This window comes from Hypomesus transpacificus, chromosome 8 (genome assembly GCF_021917145.1).
Source record: "Hypomesus transpacificus isolate Combined female chromosome 8, fHypTra1, whole genome shotgun sequence".
Taxonomy (NCBI): Eukaryota; Metazoa; Chordata; class Actinopteri; order Osmeriformes; family Osmeridae; genus Hypomesus; species Hypomesus transpacificus.
Genome location: NC_061067.1, coordinates 5997268 through 6021348, shown reverse-complemented (window position 1 = coordinate 6021348; position 24081 = coordinate 5997268). Strand labels below are relative to the sequence as shown.

Here is a 24081-nt window from a genome sequence, read left to right as displayed (position 1 = left end):
ATGATCTCATACTTTTCACTTACAGACAAGTACAGGAACATATTGCATGATTTATTGTTTCATTAGATAAGGCATACAGTTACATTGATTTAAAATATATGGTTTCATAAGTAACATAAAATTGAATGTCATTTATTTGATTTGCATGCACTAGTATGCATATTATTTAGTGTGATATTTTAATTGGACACTTATACTGATGTTACTAGATTGTAACCTGAGGACTAATACCTGATTATGATGGTCACTAATATAAAGCTTACTCTACATTAGCTAAAGCTTATTGATTGTAAACTTTTGGTTCTGTACAGCGCATTACTGTGGGTAAATGGAGGCAGTCTACATGTATTTGGCCAGCCAGTTGAACATATCCGTCCTGGCCTCTTGGATGCTAGGTTTGTCTGTTGGGTTGATGTCCTCTCTCTTGCGGTGCACGAAACCATGCGTCTGACCTTGAAACATCTTCACCTGGTAATCCACTGGGCATTTCTCCTGCAGGCTCTTCTCAAGAGCACTCACCTAGTGAGAGGACAAACAAAAAGCTGAGTAAACGAAGGGTATGAGGAAATGTTTAAACTGAATTATGTATTACGTTTCATTGGCACTATGGTTACAAAGAAGCTACTGCATTACTGCTGTTCTGAATCATGATTGCAGATGTTTATCTGAAAGTGCAAATCCACATCAAATACATTGAATTCTGTGTAGTGTATGCTGACTACTATCACATACAACTACTACCTCTAATGTTAAGATTACATTGCGATTTTTCAGTACATGTATGCTCAGTAATTCCCTTAACCCACTCATAGTACTGTCATGGTGAGCAACAAACCTGATCCAATGGGATCACCGCATCATTCTCTGCAAAGATGAACAGAGTTGGACTCTTCAGCTCATACCTGTCCTCCCTCTCTCGAATGATGCCTATAAGCAGGGTTCCATTAGACACCATGGTGGAGTTATAACAACACAATACTACATTTTACCTGATTAGAGAGTACAAATTAGAAACATAAGTACACGTTTGCCCTTCATCATGCTCTCACCATAAAGAGAGACTACAGCTTTGAGCTCTGGGTACTGCAAGGACAGGTAGTGCACAGCCACCCCTCCCCAACAGAAGCCCACTGCTCCGATCTGTTTAGCCCCACACTGGTCCTTCAGGAATCTCAACACAGCATCTACTTCCCTGCAGATGGACAACCAGTAGGAGGTGGCAGCACAGAGAAAGCAGAGGCACTGTGTTAGAATAATCAGATTGTTAGAATAATCAGATAACTGGTAAACAATCCCTTACAGGACAAGCCCAGACTGGGTTTCTGAGACTAATGACACATGGGATGTGAACCCACTTTTTTATGTTGGTTGGTTTCCTGTCCTCCAGCCACTGCTGAAAGGTGGACCAGTCATCTGTTGGATTCCATGGCTCCTTCCCAACAAAGAAGTCTGGACAGATAGCACTGAATATCACAGAGGTCAGAATACAACCAGTGTAAAGTTCATTTTTTCTTTCTGGTAAAAACAAAGATGTTTGACTGGTCACCTAACCTAGAATAAAGTAGCTACCCTAACTTTGTGGTACAGTGCTTTTGTCTAAGGGAGTGTTAAAAAATGATTTAGGAAGCATTGGAAATGAGAGAAAAAATGTTACATGTATCCATTGGAGGCCAGCATGTCAGCCATGTATCTGGTGTTGGGGAGTTGCCAGCCAAAGATGTCCTGAATGACGATGACAGCTTTGTTTGAGGCTGAGGAGGGCTTTACAACATAAACTTTGATGTGCTCTATTTGGATCTCCTGTCCCTGTCCCCCATACTCCAACTTGTCACCAAGATCACATGGGCATGGCATTGCTTCATTTGCCATCTGGGAGGAATTGAAATACAAAATGAAAAAGTGGTGCTGGGTGGGCTTGATACTGTGTGCAAAATGAAAAGGTGGGGTAGGGTGAGGTTAATGCTGTGTGTGTGTTTTATGCATGCACAACTTCTTGTGACACACCCATACATAACTGGTCATTCTGATATCCCAACGTGTTGTGTACCTTTAAAATGCAACACCAGTCACTTTAACGTAATGCTTTAACTTTAATCAAATAGCAACCACATAACACAGTAATAAACGTATTACTCAAAACATTTTCTTTCCTGGTAGTGGCTATGAGTTGAATTCCTAGAAGTTTTCCGTGGCATTTATCTCCCATGCAGAAAAAGCAATAAGTCCTTACCTTTATTCCTCAGCTCAGTAGATGTCAGGCGGTAAACACACTCCGTTTTGGAAGACTTCAAGGGTCAATTTGAAAAATACTGCAGGCTGAAGTTATGGAAATTCGGTGAAAGGCCATCAAACGCCACAGTTCGAAGTTTACTACCAATTGAGTTGAGGTTTTTTGAACGTCAAACGCGCTCCTTAAAATTGCAGGTTTTATTTGTGCTTCAAAGTTGCTGAATCACAATGACCGTGCTGATACAGATACAATTGGGTTTGACCAAATCATAGATTCAGTCTTTGTACTAAATATGCGAAAAATAGCCTATTAACCATTTAAAATGATTATACTACTTGAATAACATTCCTTATGTGTTTATCGTTCCTCTTCATTAAATAAAAATACGCTTTAATTAAGGTTTTTGGAAGGTCATTTTACTGAGGTGGATGGATCTTTGAATCTCGTTCAGAATGTCTTTTGGTTTGTTTATTTTAATTATTTGAATGTGCGTGCGGAGAGTGAATCAAAGTAGTAATACTTTTGTCCTCCGGACAACCTTCGGCCATTGGTTTTTGAGAATTTTTAGAAATAAAGAAGCTGATAGCTCAACTTGTTTTTTTAGGATTTTTTGTAATATAGAAGCTGATTACTCAACTCGTTCGTACGTTTAAATATAGCTTACAATTGATATAGTTGTTATTTAATTGATAATTATTTATTTTTTAAATATATTTTTACTCAAAAATAAGGATTACTGAAAAATCACGACAAATGGTTCTTTTTTCTACAACGTACATTTTAGGCAATTTTTCAAAGGGAGAGTGTTGGCAGATGCCAGGTTTAATGTAAACCTCTGAAGAACGTATGAGGGCACAACTACTCTAAATACGTATTCTGATCACAAAAATAGATTAATTCATCAGGAATGTCCACGTTACCGTCGTAAGTCCAGACCTGGTAGTATTTGGTCTGTACTCTGTTCAGTAAAAAACGTAAAGACAAATTAGTAATGTGTGGTTTATTCAAAAACCTGGCAACCTGGCTGTCGCAAAGTGACAATGTTGTCGTGTATGGTTAGCTGCTTTAGCCAACCAGTTAGCAAGCTTGTAATTCTGAATGTTTCGTTGATCTTTTTGCAAGAGGGGGTGCGTGTATCAGATCGTTGGCTCGATCAAAACCTCAATGCAATAATCTACCAGTTCAACATACAATTAGGAAACAAACGTTATCTGAAGGATCCTAACAGATACTGGTGTTCTAGTAGTGGACACCATTTTATGTTAGTTAATGTATCCGACCCCAAGGATATTCCCAACTACCTAGCTAGCTAGCTGGCTTAATGGACGTCTACAATTGCTAGCTAGCCAACTAAAACTTCGTCATTCGAGTGGTGGATGGGTTTACAATATCGTGCTACAAAATACTGCTAAAAAGAGCAGTTCAGGATTGATCAAGATGGATACGGCTGAAGAAGGTAGCTAGCTCTAATGTTGTGAGCTTTTCACCTGCTGCCAGTGCCACACTGTTGGTGACAAGCTAACGCAATAATAACGACATGGTGGTATGGATGTGTTTCTCGTGGCTATGCAGGCCAGCAATATTCATATTAAATTGCAGTGTGGCTTTATTACGATTATGTTAGATATTGGTAGTTTAGAAAAAAAGATAACTTTTGCTAAATATATACTGCAGGCCAGTGTATGTAGAATAATGTTATTGTCATGTGAAATCGCAGTATCTTGCCAGGTCGCATTAATGTTTATGAGAATGATGTTGCTCTCATTTTGTCAGCGGATATATGTCGGGTGTGCCGCTCCGAGGGAACCCCAGACAAGCCTCTCTACCATCCTTGTGTATGTACCGGGAGTATTAAATTCATCCACCAAGAATGGTGAGTGAATCTAAGTCTTCTTTGTGACATGAACAATAGCACACAAGCACGTTAAAGAGGAGCAAATCATTCTATCAGCGTAATTGATACGTGTATCAGTTCTGTAAATGTTAGGGTGGTTTATAAAACGAGTGTTTTATAAATGGAGAATGGAGACCTTATGTGTGACCGTACAATGGTGAATAGAAGAATGCTTTTCGAATGTTGTTTGCACTGCATATTCAATGCTGCATACGGGTTAACTGACTGGACCTAAGTTGATTCTAGAACCTCCCCACCCTTTACATAGATGGGGTTATTGTCTGTTTTTCTGTCTGTTAAGATAATTAGACTCTAGAAAGATGAGCCATAGTGTGACAGGCCGCAGGTAGCCTAAGGAAAAAAAATATGGCAAAAGTTCTAGAAGTCTCTAGAATATCCTGAGCAATTGTTGTATATACGATACCCTTATTTTGCTATCGTCAAATACATTGGTTACTTAAAATACCAACATTTACATACATTTACATGTATTTTTACTAATTCATTCAAAGCGACGTTTACATTGTACATATAGTAAATGCAGAACCAAGTCAATGACAGTCATAAAACCAATTGAATTTCCTTCAGTGTTTCAGTTGAGTTTGCTGGTATGGCTACAGCCCTAATTATGCCTTACTGCTCAGATGGTTTTGAAGTAGTCAGACTATGTGAGGCATAATTAGCCAGGCTTTTAATAGGTGTAACTATATACAGGAAATCCGATTTTTTCTGCAACATAATAATAGTTTTTTGGTAGACTTTTGCGGACTAATCTAGTCACAGTACTGTTAAACAGTGTTTTACTACTTGTAACTTGATAAGCTGGTTGTATAGACTTTTGTGGGGTTGCTCCTGAGTCCAGAAGTGCAGGAGATGTCATTGGACTAGCCCGTCATCATCACCCCACTTTTCTGAAAAAAAAACACAAGAAAAGAAAGCATGCTCTCAAATGTTGACTCTCGGGTAAAGCTTTCTGCTGGCACAGGTGAAATCGGACATCATTGCACGATAGCCTTCTACAACAGCATCCTTGTTTTGTTATTACACACAGCTGTTTTATCGGTCAAAGGGATCTGTTTCTGTTACATACACACATACGCATACAAACACACACGCGCGGCGCGCACATACATACATGAGATGGATTGACTGCTCTGCTGCCTATGGCTGCTGCTGGATTCCACGTCATGGTTGATGTCTGCTCCACAGCTTGGTGCAGTGGCTGAAGCACAGCAGGAAGGAGTACTGTGAATTATGCAAGCACAGATTTGCTTTCACACCAAGTAAGTCAACGTGGCTTAGATGATTTGGCCCCTTGAATGGATTCCCTTACACCAAGCACCCCCATCATGCTTCACTGTCTGGGTGATTGTTTTGGACACTTAGTCGGAATGTCCAATGTGTTTCAGTGTCAGCATGTCTCTCTCTTTCTCGCTTCTCTCCCTCGCTCCTGTTCCGTCTCTCTCCCCTCTCTGTAGTCTATTCCCCAGATATGCCCTCACGCCTGCCTATCCAGGACATCTGTGCGGGGCTCCTGACCAGTGTTGGCACTGCGATCCGCTACTGGTTCCACTACACCCTGGTGGCGTTTGCCTGGCTGGGGGTGGTCCCTCTCACAGCATGTGAGTTTAGGCCAGAAGAAACTGTCCTCACACACAGGATCCATGTCTAAGCGCACACAACTCATCCTGGGTCACCCTGGGCTGACCTGCAGGATGCGGACACCTTTACGTTACACGCATACACCAAACACGTGCTGCTACCGCTTGCGTTCTGATGGTTTTAAAGGATTATAGGATGTAGGAACACAGAAAACTGTTTCGTAAGAGCTAATGTTGTGATTTCCTAGAATTTGTATGAATGAGGAACGGAATGCATTACTACATTTGGCCTGTAGAGTTATTTTGGTCACATATTTGTTAGGTTTTTCAGTTTAGTTGCCTTGCCTACTCCTGGTGTTGAACCAGGCGTGTGATTGACACACTTTCCTCCCGTCCTTACATCCAAGTGGTTATTCTGTCAGAATTCATGTCGGTTTTTAATGTCTCTTTGACCCCTGAGTCCCTGATAGTTGTGTTTGGTCTCATCTTTCCTGCCCAGGTCGCATATACAAGTGTCTCTTTACCGGCTCTGTGAGCTCGCTCCTGACTCTGCCATTGGACATGCTCTCAACGTGAGTGGTCATGATCATCAAACTTTATGAAGAGTTCATATGATGCCAGGGGTTTGAATTGCCCAGGCCATTGTTGGCCATTGTTGACTTAGAATCTATTTACTCCTTCTGGGTCTTACTAATTGTTAACTTCAAGCACTTGTCTTTGTCTATTTGATTCACTCCTTTCCAGAGACAACTTGCTTGCGGATTGTCTTCAGGGTTGTTTTGTAGTGACGTGCACCCTGTGTGCGTTCATCAGCCTGGTCTGGCTGAGGGAACAGATCGTCCACGGCGGCGCCCCCCAGTGGTTGGAACAGCACCAGCAGCAGCCGCCGCCCAACGCAGCCGGACAACCCAACGAGGTACAACACACACACAGTCATAGACACAGTCAGACACCAACCACACTCACCAATGCTCTCTAATGTCACATCGTGACATCTTGCTGTCTTTGTCTTGATTGGATGACGTGTGTCCATGGTCCGCCCCCCCTCCTCCCCCCAGAACCAGGCAGCAGGTCAGGGAGCTGCCGACGACCCTCCAGCTGCCCCGCCCGCCCCAGCTGACCCTCCTGCCCAGAACGAGGCAGAGCCCGAGCCCCCCGATGCCCCACCGGAGCCGGGAGACGACCCTGAGCTGGACAACGAGGAGGAGGAGGGAGCGGCCGCCGAGGACGCCGACGCTAATAACGGGGCACAAGGTGGGAGGAGCTTATGATGGAGCTCATCAGCTGACCACACACAGCATTTGTGGTTGGATTTCTGTGATCCGTCGTATTCTGTCTGAATAAAATAATGACGGTGCTTTGAAATGATTTTGTTGGAGCGTTACTGGATATGTTACATAGTTCAAGTTCAAGTTCAAGTTCAAGTCTTTTATTTGTCAGGTGCACAGAGCAACACAAGGTTAGACTGGGCACTGAAATTCTTAAGACAAGACAACGCAAGCACTTGGCATAACATAACATATAAGTACACAGAACAAATTTACATCTATGCTGAGCTTAGATAAGTGAACTTCCTAAATATACAGATAGCAATAAATAAACGACTATACTAACCCTAACACTAAAACTTCCTAAATTACAGATAACAATAAATAGTACGCTATACTAACCCTAATACACAAAAAAAAAAAAAAAAAACAGGAGCCTGGTGGCGAGGTACAGTAGTGCAATGTTACTGAAAGAGCAACCAGTAGCTGAAAGTGACAGTGTATAAGTGACTAGTGTGCAGTAAAAATGTCCATATCAGTGTCCATTGAGAAGCCTGATGACCCTTGGGTAGAAACTGTTGTCCAGTCTGCGTGTGCGCGACCGGATGCTGCGGTAACGCCTGCCAGAAGGCAACGGGGTAAAGAGACTGAAGGATGGGTGGGAACATAGGTTCCATCACGTGTGTGTGTGTGTGTGTCTGCAGATGATATGAACTGGAATGCTCTGGAGTGGGACCGTGCAGCTGAGGAGCTCACCTGGGAGAGGGTCAGCCAGCCAATCACATATCTTACCAGCCAGTCTGGCCTCACACACACCTCATCCACCAACACAGGACAGACTTGTCATACAGCCAGCCTCCAAAACTCACCACAATTGATTAATATCTCAACCATGAATTAATCTTATACATATCTAGTTGTATAATGACAGTATATATACTATATATTTAAATTATGTAAATGAATTGATCTGTAAATTAATTTATTACTAATTCATATGACGTCTCTAAACTCGTCTTCAACAATTTTTACATCTCATTTTAATTAGCAGAAGCTGTTAAAAAAAAAAATCCAAATACTGTATATCGCAAAATTCAACTGTTCTCTGTATTCCGTAGATGCTTGGACTGGATGGCTCCCTGGTGTTCCTGGTGAGTCAGGGTTTTCCTACATCAGCCTATTTTTGTGTTGATGTGTAGGAGTTGCATGTTTATTATGCACATATGTGATTTATCAACTGAAGCTACTGTTGATCTCTTCCAGGAGCATGTATTCTGGGTGGTGTCTTTAAACACCCTCTTCATCCTCGTTTTCGGTGAGTAGAACATCAAATTGCTCTTATGAAACATCCCTTTGTTGTCCCATAATCCACTTATAATATAGACAATGGGTTGGGCCATTGTGAGAGAGCCTGTGAGGTCACTGACTTATTCATTCCCTCTCAGCGTTTTGCCCCTACCACATTGGACACTTCTCCGTGGTGGGCCTTGGCTTTGAGGAATATGTAAGAAACCTTCCTTTCCATTTAATTATAATTATTGATTTTATAGATATGATTTCGAGATATTTGCGTAAATGTCAATAGAATTTACTTTTGATTTTCTAATAGTTGTTAAATGCCCCAGCTAGGTTTCATAATTGAATTAGCTTATTAATTAATTTGTCCATGGAGATAAATCTATCTTATTTTTTGTTGGTAATCCACCCTGCCTTATTATATATGATGATGTGATTATCTTCTTCCCAAGGTCCAAGCCTCCCACTTTGAGGGCTTAATCACAACCATCGTGGGCTACATACTCCTGGCCATGACGCTCATCCTCTGCCATGTATCCTTTCGCCTACCGACCTCTCATCTGGAAGCCAGGCAGTGTTGCTATAGAGACACAGTAACTCTTTGTAGATAATAATTGACCGACAGGGCTGCCCAGTAATCCATGGACAGCAGGGTTGCAGAATGGCACGCATTAATAGAAACAGCTCTATAACATGAATCAGTCAATATAAGAGCGTGTGTATTCGAAAACGCTTGACGACCACAACACTGTATTATTATATGACCACCTGGTGAGTTCCGACAGAGATACAGTTAAGAGTATGTTTGTCTGTTTGAGTGCTGCAATGTGGTAGTGGTGGTGTTGTTCCTTAGTGTGTGGGCCTCAGGGACTGGCCGCTCTAGTCAGGTTCCAGCGCTCCCGACGTCTGCTCGGAGTCTGCTACATCGTTGTCAAGGTAACAACTGCATGCTTTCACCTCATTCTAGGCCTGCTGTAATCCACGCGGTAAAAAAGAAAAACAGAGCCTCCGTTATTATGACCAGGAAGTTATGAACGGTTAATGAGGCATATTTGTTTTAGGTCTCTCTGCTGGTTGTCGTGGAAATTGGAGTTTTCCCGCTCATCTGTGGCTGGTGGCTTGACATCTGCTCTTTAGTAAGTGAAAATGTATTAGATTGTGCTCAATTGCTGTGAAAGTACCAAGTCAATGAAGTGAATAGCTAAGTACAAGTTCAAGACAAAATCAACGTAGTTATTACACATATGTAAGGTGCAGGTGTCTGATACACTCAAGTTGAGTATCACAGAAGACTGGACAAAGAATACAGGAAGTCAAGGGAGTTAATGGTATCACAATACAGGAGGATACAAGACAATTAGAATAGCCTTCGCAAGCACAGAAAAAGGACACTGCCTGTTAGATAGCTTTTGTTTATGTCTTTAGATAGGGCTCCTAGAAATGGCCTGGACGCTCCTTATATTTTCCGCTTTCAAAGTTGCATGGCATTATACTCTTTGGTAATATTGTAATATTGTGTCACATGCTTTTTCTAGTCGTACCTTACAAATAACTAACTTATGGCTATTCAGGCATAAGAAAACAGCATAATGACAGTTGATCAATTATACAAAAAACATAATTAATAGATAAGCTTATTTTTCTCCTGACTAGTTATATTAGTTGGTTCTAATCTCCTAACTCTCCTAGTTATTGTATAATGCCATGCAACTTTGAATGAGGAAAATCTCAGGACAGTCCAGGCCATTTCTAGGAGCCCTATCTAAAGACCTAAACAAAAGCTGTCTGGCAGGCAGTGTCTTTTTCTGTGCTTGCGAAGGCTATTGTAATCATCTCGTATCCTCCCATTTTGTGATACCATTAACCCCCTTGATTTCTCTTGAGTTCTCATGAGCTTCATGTAGCAGGGTATAGATCAAACATTGTACATCATATTCAGAGCATTTCAAACAGTATAAAAGTAATAAAGTAATCTTTAATTATTGTTAAGTGATCAGTGGTTTAAGGACAGTTCATACGTTATCATTTTTATTTATTTTAACAAATTACTTGAGTGCAATTATTTTTTTTGTGTGTCTGTCGGCTGGATCCAAGGTTAGCTCCTAACATTGACCCTCCCTTGTAGGAAATGTTTGACGCTTCACTGAAGGACAGAGAGCTGAGTTTCAAATCTGCTCCCGGAACCACCATGTTCCTGCACTGGCTTGTGGGAATGGTCTACGTCTTCTACTTTGCCTCCTTCATCCTCCTCCTGAGAGAGGTAGGAACCAGGCCAGCAATCCATCTCAGACCACCATCCCTGGACACCACTACCTCAATTATCCCTTGAAGAATAAGCCCTGTAGATCACCTAGAAAGAATACAGTATCTTCTAGATGGCTATAATTATCTGCCAAGCCGTGTGGACTGAAAAGTATTCACTGCAGAGTTGCTGGTTACCGCTTTGACTCAGCACACACTTTTTTGTGGGCCAGGTGCTGAGACCAGGCGTCTTGTGGTTTCTGAGAAACCTGAACGATCCGGACTTCAACCCCGTCCAGGAGATGATCCACCTGCCCATCTATAGACACCTGCGCAGGTTCATCCTCTCAGTGGTGCGTCTCCACTATACTGTGTACTTCTTGGTGTCTTGATAGATGTGATTCATGAGACGCCTTCTCTGTCCCAAAACTCAACCCCCCACAGAAACATAAGGGAGCCATAAGGAATACAAAAAGGGACAAACTCAACATGAGTCCCTTATCAAATACTGACATAAAGTAGATGGTACAACAGTTATAGAGAGAGATCATGTCACGGTGGTATGGGTATTCAAAATGTCAGTCCTGTCCTCAGGTGGTGTTTGGCTCCATCGTGCTCCTCATGCTGTGGCTGCCCATCAGGATGATCAAGCTGCTCCTGCCCACCTTCCTCCCCTACAACGTCATGCTGTACAGGTAACCACAACAGGATGTGACATCACGACCAGGAAGCAACTCATAGAGTCCTGTCAAGGAGCCTGTCTGTGCCAAAGGTCTCACTCTGATTCTTCTTGTGCCCCCACCCCCACCCCAGTGATGCCCCAGTCAGTGAGCTCTCTCTGGAGCTGCTGCTGCTCCAGGTGGTCCTACCTGCCCTCCTGGAGCAAGGTCACACCCGCCAGTGGCTCAAAGGCCTGGTCAGGGCCTGGACCGTCAGTGCTGGCTACCTGCTGTGAGTGACCACCATATGTCGACTTCCTTTAACTATTACAATGGGCCTTGACTTGATCACTTTTCCATTTGCTACTCATTCAAATTCAAGTCAAATCATCAAGTTACTGGATAACGTTCTTAACAGAAGTTTTGTAAATACTCACACTGCACTGGCCTTTTGAATGAGGACAATCACAGTTATGGATTAGTGCGTTTATTGTTAAAGGTGGACGCACAAATCTTTTGAACTTGTGTCGTATGCCCCTCTACAGAGACCTCCACTCCTACCTGCTGGGAGAACAGGATGACAACGAGGCCAATCAGCCTGTCAACAACAACAACAACCCACCACAGGGTCACCATAACAACAACAACGCCAACCCCGCCCCTGCGGTCGGAGAGGGGCTCCACGCGGCCCACCAGGCTATCCTACAGCAGGGGGGTCCTGTGGGATTCCAGCCTTACCATCGACCCCTCCGGTTCCCTTTCAGGGTGAGTTAGTCATCCCCCCTACACCCTTATACCCTGCTCTCTTAGACACTACACCCTTATACACAACACTTTAACACACTACACCCCTACGCATCCCCTACAAACATTCCCTTGGGCGGTTAAGAACGCTCCTTCATATCTCCAACCAAGATGTCTGTCCTTCTATCCACAGATTGTGCTGCTGATAGCGTTCATGTGTGCCACCCTGCTAGTGGCCAGTCTGCTGTGCCTCACCCTGCCAGGTAGGACACCCCGCACACTCCACACTATCGTGTTTCCACCAGCCTCAGCTGTCCCGGAAACACCGGACGTAACTGCATGTGATGGTGGGGAGTCTATATCTACCCGTGTGTTTGTGTTTGCATTGCAGTGTTTGCGGGGCGCTGGTTGATGTCCTTCTGGACCGGAAGCTCCAAGATCCACGAGTTGTACACGGCGGCGTGCGGCCTGTACGTGTGCTGGCTGTCCATCCGCGGCGTGACCGTCCTGCTGGCCTGGATGCCTCAGGGACGCACCATCATCATGCTCAAGGTCCAGGAGTGGACCTTCATGGTACGGCTCCAAACCACCCCGTTACTGTGTGACAATGGTCTGTCTGGGATCAGAGAATACAGCAGCTTTGGATGTTCTCTCATGCATCTCTGGGAACTAATGTGTGTGTGTGTGTGTGTAGATCTTAAAGACTGTGGTGGTGGCGTTGCTGGTGGCAGGGGTCATCCCCCTCCTGTTGGGCCTGCTGTTTGAGCTGGTCATCGTGGCTCCTCTGCGTGTTCCTCTGGACCAGACACCGCTCTTCTACCCCTGGCAGGTGTGTATGACCACATGTCCCTCCCCCCCATGTTTGATGTGCATTCTAAACCCAGTGTATTTCCCCCTGTTCTCCTTCATCTTTCCCAATCCCAGGACTGGGCTCTTGGAGTGCTCCATGCCAAAATCATTGCTGCGATCACCCTCATGGGCCCCCAGTGGTGGCTGAAGACCGTCATCGAGCAGGTGGGTCAGAGGGCTTCAGCACGCGCTCAGTGGCGTACTTTCGCCTCGATAGGATCCCAGTGCGAGATCACGATGGCACAATGCTTGACGCGCAAGAATCCATGTTAACATGCATGATCTCCCCCTCAGGTGTACGCAAACGGGATCCGCAACATCGACCTCCACTTTATCATCCGCAAACTGGCAACGCCCGTCATCTCAGTGCTGCTGCTGTCCCTGTGTGTGCCCTACATCATTGCTGCGGGGGTGGTGCCTATCGTCGGTGAGTTGTGTGTGTGTGGGGGGGGCGGGCTACCATGTGTGTGTCTCTGTCTGTAACATCTATGTTCTTGTCTCAGGCATGACCCCTGAGATGCAGATCCTGATGCAGAGGAGGATCTACCCGTTCCTGCTGATGGTCGTCTCTCTCATAGGCATCCTCTCCTTCCAGATCCGCCAGTTCAAACGCCTTTACGAACATATTAAGAATGATAAGTAAGTAGCCCTCTCTGTCCACCTCCCCCCCTGCTGCTCTGAAAGACTGAGCACCACCTCAACATTTCTAGCTGTTCTTCTTTGATTTGAGTTTAAACTGTTTGGCGTGAACAACCTGGTGATCAGTGCCTCTCCTTTCCCCTACAGGTATCTGGTTGGCCAGAGGCTTGTCAACTACGAACGCAAAGCGAGAGCGAGCTCAGTTCCGCCACTGAATCCTGTCGCTGAGTAGTCAAGTTTGTATGAGAGGTTGTCACGTTGGTAATCCCACACCTTTCTTTTTCTAAATTACAAATCAACCTATCTCCTAGCCTCTTTAGGACTGAGTGGATATATGTAGGCAGTACATGACCCATCTTATATTCTGATTGGTTGCTGGATAGAGATTTGGCAACAGTATTGCTGACACCTTTCAAATCATCTCTGCCCAGCTGGAGTGGAGAAGAGGTAGGGTCTAGCAGCTGATATGGAATTCAGCCATTTGTCTTGTTCTTGCCTTGCTTTGTAAAGTGCTGCCTGAGAATTGTACATGTGTAAATACTTTGAATGCAGACTTTGTTGTCGCAAATTGGACAGTCTTGGATTAATGCAATGACCATTGTACATCTTAAGAAATGTATGTAAATTAATTTATTAAATCAATTGACAATTTATCCAGTGTCTTTTTGTCATGTTACATACTGTACATTAATGGTGTGTAATTGTTAAAAGTATCTGTTTTTAAATTCAATAGATAACAGGAGGGGGTGTAATATCTTCATCCTTTGGGATTAGGGGAGATTCAAGCACTATTCCGAATTTCCTTCAGAATGTCTGGGATCTCCTCGTGCCTTAGCTCCCTCGTGGTCTTGGTTATATTATCTCCATCCTTGGAAGGGAACTGACTGGTGATGAGTTTGTACCCCATGTAGGTAAGCCTTCCAGTTGGCTTTAAGATAGAACAGAGGGACTTGCGAAAGAAGATGGAACTTGGAGAATTCTGATGGTAGTCGCACATGGCAGTGAAGTCTTCTCTACATCGTGCCTCAAGAGTGAATTTGTAAATCTCTGACCACTTTCCAGCTAGCCCCACATTTTCCTCGTCTTGCCATTCGAGAAAATGCATATTCTGGTCTTTCCTGATCCGATACACTCGGTGACCCTGAACTTGAGGCTCACTGGTCTCTAATGAAATGGGAAACTCGAAACCTGCCGCGCCAAAGCCGACATCACACAGCCAACGCTTTCGATCAACGTTTACCATGGAAATACAGTGGTCGAACGGCGGGCCGTAACAACCGGTGATGGAGTTCCTGACCTGCCCTGAGAGCAGAGTGACTTCGAAACCTATTTCCGACAAAAGCCAAGAGAAAATCCCATTGTTCTCAAAGCAGAATCCACCGCGGCGCTGGTTGACAATCTTGTTGTAAAGCAGTGGAAGCTCCAGCCTCACTCGCCCACCACTATGCACAGTGAGGTTCTCGAACGGTACTGTCATTAGGTGACAGCGATGAACGCACATGAGAACGTCCTGGGTTGCAACCGCAGGCTTTTCATATCCAATGCGATGCAAATATGTATGTTGATCCATCTGATAGTGTGATCTGAAACTGTTAACGAGAGTTTTTCGGCGCATTCAAATGCTAACTTTGTGAAGCTCTAGGTACGTAAACAGCTGCTTAAATTATTGTGTCCAAATTGCTGCAGTCTTCTTTCTCTTTCACTTTTCCATGGTGGCTTTGTTTGAAGAGTTCGCCTCCTGACGGCCTATAAACACAAGTTTTTTCATGATCTTTAGGCTATGAGAAAAAACTTTTTGTTGTCCACGTATCTCATCAAATTTATAACATAGGCTATCTACAGGCGTAATAACTATTAACTTTTGATAATTTAATAGTATTGTGTAAGTGTAAAGTTTAACAATTCTACCAAGTTAGAAACAAGGTAGCTTATTCCAAATCCTCAATTAATCAAATCGCCTTTGTGAAAGAGCTAAAACTTCGTCTTGACGTCACATTAGCGCTCACCCTTACATTTTGGTCACAGTAAAGATGGCGCCCACCCATGTACTGAGATGCTGTCAACGGGGCTTAGCCTGGATACCTGTTATTTTCATCGCCCTGGTTGTCTGCTGGTCCTATTATGCATATGTTGTGGAACTTTGCATTTGTAAGTACAACACCTGTTAGTTCATAAAAGTGTATGTTTTAGCGTCGAGACTGAGCGTGCGGTATTTTGGATAGCTGTATCAGCCTGACAACTGGACAGGAAGTAAGAAGGAAATTATTGCAGCTCGGCAACTAACTAGCTAACAATGGATTGCCAAACTAAAATACCCACCACATTTGATAGCGATTTTTTTTCCCTCAAATTTTAATGTAATTGTAGTATGGAGTATGGAGTATGGCCCCGTTGTTACTACTCCCGTTGTTACTACTCCCAGTCCCAACCTGGTAGTTATTTTCCTAGGCAGAATGTAACTGCAATGAAATTAGCTAGCCAGCTAGTAGCTAGCTTTTCTTGTTGTTTATTCATGTCAATACCTGATTCACAGGTATGTAGCAACCTGGCTAGCTATCATAAATGACTAAGATGTGTAGACTAACCGGTGTGCAAATAAGATATCATATGGGCGTGGCATCATTTATCCTCTGTAATTGTGTGCATTCATTGTCAAAATTGACGAGTACACAAGTGCATTTTAGAGGATCCAAATTATGTGAAAGGTGACGACGCTTGATTATTGATCCTGTCTAATAAAATGTATTATTTTTCTGTAGATCAAGATGACATTGAGGCAGCGTTTAAGACTAACGTTTTATCAATACCCTTTGTTTTCCCTCTTGTCTTTTGCAGTCACCATCCCCAACATAGGAGAAAAGAGTAAGTGGAGTGTGGTTTGGACAGGATTGATGTTTCACAGGGTGGATGGCTTTTATTGAAATGAGCCCATTTGTTGCTCATTGGGATCCTTGTTTTGGGCAAGGGGCTGTAGGTCTTTAGTCCACTGAAATGTAGTCTATTTGCACTGGCAGGACCAGACACACTTTGGCACAGGCTGAACTCTTCTGGCGTTAAGAGTCCACTAGAGTGAGTGGGTATCCAAATGAGAGTGCACACACACAAAACACATCTATAAATTGTAGGTGGTCAAGGACAACATCATTGTACTCATCAACTGAGAGTGGACGCACACACAAACACATCTGTAAGATTTAGGGGCTCTGGAACAAAGTCATACTTCTCATCAACTGAGAGATTAATCAACTGAGAGGATACACACCCACACACCCACACACACACAGCTCTACAGAGCTTAGAGGCTCAGCATAGTGTCAGTGGCTGTAGGACAGCTCTATTCAGTGGTGGTGCTAAGATTGGCCTGAAGCGTGGGCAGGTCTGGGTAACACTGCGTCAGTAGTCACAAACCTCAGCTGTGTCAGTCTGCTAGCCCAGATAAGACCCACTATGTCCTCAGTTATTTGTTTTTACTTACGATTGACCTGCTCTAGGGCCAGATACAGGAAGACTGAGCTAAGGAAGGGAGAATGAGAACCAACTTAAATAAATATTCTGATATTAGAAATAGCAACAGCTAGTGTAGACATGAGTAGTTGTTCATGGGTGGCTGGTTTTGACTGGCTGTTTTTTCGACAGTAATATACCTGGTGTTCTTTCACCTCTTCTTCATCATGTTTGTGTGGTCGTACTGGAAGACCATCTTCTCCAGACCTGCAAACCCTTCCAAAGAGGTATCCCCACTAATCCAGCACATTTCTGTGTGTGTGTTTAATGTTTGACTCTGTATATGTTTATATTTCTCCGTCCTCCCTGTGTCTCTCAGTTCTGCTTGCCCAAAGCAGAGAAGGAGCAGTATGAGAAGGAGGAGAGGCCTGAGTCGCAGCAGGAGATCCTGTGGCGAGCTGCCACCAACCTGCCGCTCTACACACGCACTGGGGCCGGAGGTGTGTACCACGTGTGTGTGTGTGTGTGTGGGTGTTTGGGATCATGCCCTTTTGTACTTCTTGAGACTGGCCCAGTGTAGAGTTCCTCTGATCAGGTGTGTGTTCTGTGCAGCTGTCCGATACTGCGATCGCTGTCAGGTGATCAAGCCAGACAGGTGCCACCATTGCTCTGCCTGTGACATGTAAGTCTCATGCCTTTCTCATCTCTTCCAAAAAAAACAGAAAAAAAGTTCCCCTGTCATGTATTCCTTAACACGTCCTCTCATCTTTCTCTTTCTACCTGTGAAGGTGTGTGCTCAAGATGGATCACCATTGTCCTTGGTATGTACCCTGTGGTCACCGAACACTGAAATACAAAACTGTTAAAATAGTGTGGCGTATGTAGTCCTTCAGTTTGTTCTTGTGAATGAGGAAGTGGAGTACTAACTGAAATTCCTGTGTGTATGTGTATCTCTCTGTTGGTGTTTATGTGTGTGTCCCTGTGTGTGTCTCTCAGGGTGAACAACTGCGTGGGATTCTCCAACTACAAGTTCTTCATCCTCTTCCTGGCCTACTCACTGGTGTACTGTTTGTTCATTGCAGCCACCGTTCTGCAGTATTTCATCAAGTTCTGGACAGTGAGTAAAGACGCCAGGCCCATCTTTAGCCGCGCTCTGCCACCCATCCCTCTAACACAGAGCAGGGCTCCGCTCCAGCTTCTACTGCTTTGGTCTGGTACAGGTCATCTGTGTGCGTGTGCCTGTCCCACAGGGAGCTGACCAGTCTCCTAACTGTGCTTCTTCTCTGTTGTAGAGAGCCCTCTCTCTCCTTTCATTCCTCCACTAACTTCACTCTGTCTCCTTCTTCTCCTCCACACAAACAGGGTCATTGTGCAGTCTCTTTCTCTCTCTCTCTCCCTTTGGTTGTTCACCCCTTCACAGCCCGTTCCACAATCGATACCATCAGTCCCACCATTCAGCCGCCACCCCTACTCCTCCCTGCTCACTTGTCCTTCTCTCCCCTTTCTCCCTCTCCTCCTCTCACTTTGTTCCCTCTCAATAGATAATACCATTGTCTTCTCGGCTATCCCTTGTCTCTTATCTCTTGCTCTCCTTTTCTCACCCCACACTCTCTCATTCCCTCCCTCACCCCACATCTGGCCTAACCCCCTTTTCACCCCCTGTCCTTCCCTGAACTGTCCCCCCCTCTCTCTCTGTACCCTCGTCTAACCATTCTGTCTCTGTTTGTACTAAAGCTTTGCCGGAGGAAATCGGCAGAGAACTGCCCCAAGGTAACCCACCCCTCCAAAGCCTTAGTGTTGCTGTTCCTGTCAGCGTGCTCTTCTGCCTGCCGATGCTGTCATAGTGTGTGTGCCGTGATGTGTCGTACCGTTGTGACGTGGTTGCTGTGAAGACCAGTGTCACTCTCTCTCTCTCGCTCTCTCTCTCTCTTTCTCTCTCTTCTCGTCTTGTTCCTGTGTTGACACGTTGTCTCTCTCTCTCCTCCCGTCTCCTCCCCAGAATGAGCTGCCAGACACTCACGCCAAATTCCATGTCTTGTTTCTCTTTTTTGTGGCGGCCATGTTCTGCATCAGCATTCTGTCTCTCTTCAGCTACCACCTGTGGCTGGTAGGGAAGAACAGATCCACCATAGGTAACGCACTCTCTCACACACCACTTACCGGACATGTACACTCTCTCTCTCACACACACAAAAACACACACATTCACCTTCCCAGATATACAAGCATTCTGCCCCAACCTTATAAACACACTCCTACTCCCCAGCACTCCTTAACTATCCTCCACCTAAACCCCCACCCATTGCTCTTCCATTCATGCCAGAACACAGGCCTTTCAGCTCCTAATTGTCTGTTGCCTAGTTGCCATACTCTCTCTTTCCTTCCCTTTTGCTCTCTCTTTGTGTCTCCCTCTTCCTGGTTGTCTCTGTTTTAGAGGCATTCAGAGCGCCCGTGTTCAGGACCGGCTCTGACAAGAACGGCTTTTCCCTGGGCTTCCGCAAGAACATTGGCCAGGTGTTTGGAGACCAGAAGAAGTACTGGCTGCTACCAATCTTCACTGGGTGAGACGGACACTGTCCGGGCTGCAGACCCCAGTCAACCATTGGCTAGAAACGGTGGATTTGCAGCCTTAGAATGAGCTCTTTGTCAATGACCAGTGTCTTAACAATCAGTCTGTCCTCCTTTGGTGTGTCCAGTCAAGGAGATGGTCAGACGTTCCCCACGCGATTGGTCAGTTTGGACCCAGAGCAGGCCACAGTCACCCTGCAGCGACCAGAGGCCAATAAAAGGTGATCCTGGAACACTAATAATACGTCAATGTTATTAGCGGTCTCTCAGTTGTTTGTGTGCAATAACTGTATCACTGGAGCCGTGTGATAAACAGTTGTGTTCGTTACAGTGCTGAGGATGTCCCAGCAAGTCCACTCAGCGACTCCCAAAACCGTCTCCTTAGCAACGACCAGCACGCTAACAACATTGCCGAGGAGCACCCGGAGAAGGACACCCTGGAACCAGGTAGGTTCCAGGGTGCCCTGTTACTAAGGCAACAGGTTTTCACCTTCCCCACTTCCTTCCTTCATTCTTGTTCTTTTTCCTGGCATCTGACTTTTGGCTTGTGTTTCAGCTGAGAGTGACACCATCACAATATCCATGGAGAGCGAGTCATAACCAGGTGAGCCAATCACTCAGATCTGGACCGCATTGTTATTCATTGGCTGACTTGAGGACGCAAGAGGTTATGCATACTTGACTTCAGTTGTTAATCTGTCCCTCTCTTGCCCCCCCTCCCCCAGGAGAAAACGCCAGCAATTTTTATATAATGCCTTAAGCAATGCTACACTTCAGTTGGTTGCCATGGAAACAACCTCCTCCTAGCACTCCACTCCTCACTACAGACATGACCCCACTCGGCATAGCCCTGGACACGCATGCCTTAGACTCATCCAGCGGGGAGACAGCAGACAGACAGACTTGTTAATTAAACATCAGCAGCTTGGCCACACACACGTCACCCCCCCCATACAGGCCCTCCATCACACCCACAAACACACTTATACTACTGTGTGTATACACAGTCTAAATCATGCACACTCTCTTTTCTTTACCTTGATCAAAAAAAACTGATAATTATTGCAACTCACATTGATCTTAGACTGTTAATGAATGCAAGCATCACAAGATGATGGCAGGAATAATTATCAATCACGATGTTACTGTGCCAAAATCTGATTGGAAGTCACAGGAAGCAGAAAAGGATAGGAACCAGTCAGTACTGGGAACTGGACATTGGGACTGGAGTGTTTTTTTTCTACAGATTTTTCACTCCGTGGTTATAGAAGGGGGGCATGAATGGCACCCTGACTGGTAGTACTACAATGAAGATACTTTTTTGTGTTTACTTGTTTGAGCTAGTGCTTAGATCACACCATAGATAGATTTCATGGCTAGGAACTGAAATCTGGACTGTACCCCAAAAGCACCCCTCGTGTATGAAATGCTGGACTGAACCATGCTGAGGTGAAAGGGGGGCACAGACCCCTGAGTTGGATATCAGAGCACAAGATGGCGCATTTGCACTTTCTAGATTAAGTTTTGACGTCCATCGGATCAAATGTGCTGCTTTTTATCATGTCCAAAAAGATTAGGGATGTTTGTGTGTTTCTTTTAGGATGAGGAGAGTGCGTGCGTGTGTGTTTACCTCTGTGTGTGGAGACAGGGATAAGCGCTTGTTGTTGTTGGAAACTAGAATGATCAGCTTTATGTGTTCATCTGTTAGCTTGATTTAGTTCAGTGTCATCGGCATTGATAAATGATTGTTTTTACATATCGGATTACAACCTCCTCACCTACAAAGCCCACCTTTTGGTTGCCAAATAAAGGGCTGACCTACCTGAAACTCTTACTTCTGAACAGTGAAGTGTTTACAACGTGTGAGCGATGATACCTCTGCTTTCACCTCATTAGCCAGTGTCATAGAAACCAAATGAAAATGTATTTTATTTTTCCTCACAAGGTTTACCTGTGCACACCTCTGGTTGCTGCAGGTGGAGCTCCCTGCAGTACTAGCGCTGGCCAGCAGGGGGCCCTACCACACTCCTAGCTGTTAGGACTCCTCCAGCTGCAGGTCATGTGATGTACTTATCAACTGTTCAGAATTTGTTGTTCAACCAAAAAGTAGTGCCTCACTGCTTATGGTCACCTTTGGCAGTCCACACAACCATTTTGTACATGGAAATGAATCATGTGTCTTTGCAGCCCAGCTTGTGTAAAGTGCTGAGTTATGAGCTGTATTGTGTCATTGTTTAACATCTGTGACTGAGATGATGTGAATGACTGAACAGGGTCATGAAAGGCTGGATGTCATCAAATGACAGATAATGGTTTCGGATACCAACAGAATTCAGTATCAAACCAAATACTTAAACATGGCTGCACTGTGTTAAGTCAAAGGCTGAAATGTATATAAAGAGAGGCCTGTATGGACATCTGTCAAGCCCCGATCATGTCCAATTATACAACCTGCTGTTCCTGTGCTGTGGAGTTACAGTAGTGATGTGTGTGTGTGTGTGTCAGTGGAAATTGTGATGTCATACTGAATGTACTGCAAAGGGACAATGCTAGTTTGTGGGCACAGGCTTTCTTTTACTGCATTCTTTTTCATATTTTACTCCAGCTTTTCCTGGTCCTGTTCCTTCAGACCCCCTGACCTGCAAGTTTGAGATGTTTCCCTCTTCCAACACACCTGGTTGAAATGAATGGGTTGTTATCAGGCTTCTGCTGAGCTTGACTCATTCATTTGAATCAGGTGTGTTGGAAGAGAGAAACATCTAAGATATGCAGGGCAGGGGATTGAGAGGACCAGAATTGGAAACCACTTTTACTTTTCAATTTCCTTTTGACCCAGACCATATCCGTTTGTCCAGCCTGTCTCCCTGCTAGCTGATAGAGCAGAGACAACCTTTTCTAGCCACAGCCAGCGTGTTCTTAGTATACTACAAGTATAAGATTCAAGATGGGCTATGTTTAGTTGTGAATTACACTAATCATCATTCCTTTTTCCTATAAAAATGCGGTTAAAGTGCGGTAATATGCGAGAAAAAAAAATCTGGCAAAGTACCCCTCTCCTTTCTCTTGGTAAAGGGTTTCATGCATATCCTTTATGATATGCTGCTCTCCAGTCTATCCACTTATTTCTATGCTTCAGATGGACTGGATGGACCAGATTTCTGTTGCTAGCGCATTGCCCGAGACACTACCTGTGTCAAACTTCAACTTGAGTGCTCTTTTATATTGTTTCTTCTTGGGAGAAATGCCTCTGAATGGCGACACATCACAGATTTTTTATTAACACATTACTTATGTACATACCACTACCGCTTGAACGCATGAAGCTTAGCTGTTTACGTGTTTTTTGTGGGGGGAGGGGGGGGGATAACGCTGTTCAAAATGATCATATCTTCTTATTTTTAGCTTTCAGCAGACTTATCTAACTTTCAGGCTCATACTTATGTTCCACACATATAACTGAAGCCATAGTGATTCCTTTTAACAAAGGGAATGTCAAATGTCCATAATGTTGGACTGTTTTGGTGATGATTTTACTAACCCACAACCTCTCTCTGCATGCACAGTGCAGGTGTATTTGTACTCTGCTTATCGCAAGCTTAATATTTTCCTTTGTTACAAAGTCATGTTTTACAATGTGTGTGTGTGTGTATATAAATATATTGATTATGTAAAAACACTGCGTATATATTTTTCTTGTCTGATTAATTTTACCGTTCCTATTTTGTGAATGAAGTAATTGCTTATACACAGTTAACATGGAGAAATAACAATAGATGTTTTTTTTATCTCTGAGATTCCAGTCTTTTTATTCCATGGATTCATTGATATCACCAGAAAACGAAACTAAAAAGATTATGATCGATCAGGATGGAAACAAAGAGAAAGTGAAATCATTTTAAATGTAGAATCCATCCATTAACAATGAAACCTTCCCTCGACCTCTGAACTCACAACTGCCTTTATTCATTTGAACTTTGAATCCAAGCTTTTTGCTAGTGAGGTATGTGTCTTGCACTCTTACTATCACAGCAAAACACACATACACATCCACGGTTTTGTTTGAAGTTGGGCCCATCCCCGATGAGACTCCTGCTGGACCTGTAGAATCATGCATCTGGCTTCTGATGTCATTAGCCATTGCAGGTAAACATTAACTGAGAAACAGTGAGTTCACACACCAAAAGGGATGTGATGAAACATGATAAATCCCAAGCTGTTATTTCTGACTAGACCTATAAGTGGCTCTGTCTCACTGTATGTGTGTGTGTGTGTGAGGATATGTACAGCTTCCTGTGTGGAGAGAAACTGATGTGTACCCTGGAGTTGAACAACCTCTGTGTTTTTCTGATCTGGGTGACATACAGTCTCTGAGAGCAAACAGCACCCTATCTGTAAAGTTCAAGTCCTACAAGGCCATCACTGAAACCACTCTGGGTTAGCCTGCATTACAATGGATTAAAGATCTTAACACACTGTCCTCTGAGCCTACATTCTGTTTAATATTTTGTATTTCTCCTATAAACTAAAATCTTTGTTAGTCCTTGAAATTATCCACTTGTATAGATTACATAACATTGAATTTGATTAAATTAAACTTTATGTATCACCGAAAGGAAATTCTGTTCTGGCAGCTTCTATTACGTAAATG

The 24081-nt window shown here is 44.0% G+C and overlaps 4 protein-coding genes across 5 annotated transcripts; 2 read left to right on the top strand and 2 right to left on the bottom strand.

Moving 5' to 3' along the window:
* Positions 1 to 30: 30 nt before the first annotated feature.
* Positions 31 to 2770, bottom strand: cmbl (carboxymethylenebutenolidase homolog (Pseudomonas)). The gene is made up of 6 exons (XM_047023871.1): positions 2231 to 2770; positions 1655 to 1869; positions 1356 to 1463; positions 1050 to 1192; positions 836 to 927; positions 31 to 519 (listed from the first exon to the last, which is right to left on the bottom strand). Exons 2-6 carry the CDS (start codon positions 1867 to 1869, stop codon positions 340 to 342), a joined length of 738 nt encoding a protein of 245 aa, XP_046879827.1. The 5' UTR covers positions 2231 to 2770; the 3' UTR covers positions 31 to 339.
* A 485-nt stretch (positions 2771 to 3255) lies between these two features.
* LOC124470117 (E3 ubiquitin-protein ligase MARCHF6-like) lies at positions 3256 to 14081 on the top strand. Its single transcript, XM_047023862.1, has 26 exons — positions 3256 to 3686; positions 4004 to 4103; positions 5334 to 5407; positions 5603 to 5746; positions 6225 to 6297; positions 6470 to 6641; positions 6784 to 6979; positions 7698 to 7759; positions 8112 to 8144; positions 8257 to 8308; positions 8439 to 8497; positions 8742 to 8822; positions 9157 to 9225; positions 9351 to 9425; positions 10415 to 10549; positions 10764 to 10883; positions 11125 to 11225; positions 11344 to 11481; positions 11735 to 11954; positions 12127 to 12196; positions 12325 to 12506; positions 12628 to 12762; positions 12858 to 12947; positions 13077 to 13209; positions 13286 to 13421; positions 13569 to 14081. Exons 1-26 carry the CDS (start codon positions 3668 to 3670, stop codon positions 13651 to 13653), a joined length of 2754 nt encoding a protein of 917 aa, XP_046879818.1. The 5' UTR covers positions 3256 to 3667; the 3' UTR covers positions 13654 to 14081.
* Positions 14082 to 14123: 42 nt separating this feature from the next.
* LOC124470121 (arylamine N-acetyltransferase 1-like) lies at positions 14124 to 15036 on the bottom strand. Its single transcript, XM_047023870.1, has one exon. It carries the CDS (start codon positions 15034 to 15036, stop codon positions 14203 to 14205), a length of 834 nt encoding a protein of 277 aa, XP_046879826.1. The 3' UTR covers positions 14124 to 14202.
* Positions 14972 to 23194, top strand: zdhhc20b (zinc finger DHHC-type palmitoyltransferase 20b). Of its 2 annotated transcripts, XM_047023868.1 has the most exons (14): positions 14972 to 15063; positions 15447 to 15569; positions 16257 to 16283; positions 17058 to 17152; positions 17245 to 17365; positions 17478 to 17547; positions 17654 to 17686; positions 17862 to 17982; positions 18865 to 18997; positions 19300 to 19426; positions 19562 to 19654; positions 19765 to 19880; positions 19990 to 20037; positions 20159 to 23194. In XM_047023868.1, the coding sequence occupies exons 2-13, from the start codon at positions 15452 to 15454 to the stop codon at positions 20031 to 20033; spliced, it is 1098 nt and encodes a 365-aa protein (XP_046879824.1). In that variant the 5' UTR covers positions 14972 to 15063; positions 15447 to 15451; the 3' UTR covers positions 20034 to 20037; positions 20159 to 23194. The 2 variants fall into 2 exon arrangements, with proteins under 2 accessions (XP_046879824.1, XP_046879825.1); XM_047023869.1 differs by lacking the exon at positions 20159 to 23194 and having other exon boundaries at positions 19990 to 20038.
* The last annotated feature ends 887 nt before the right edge of the window (positions 23195 to 24081 follow it).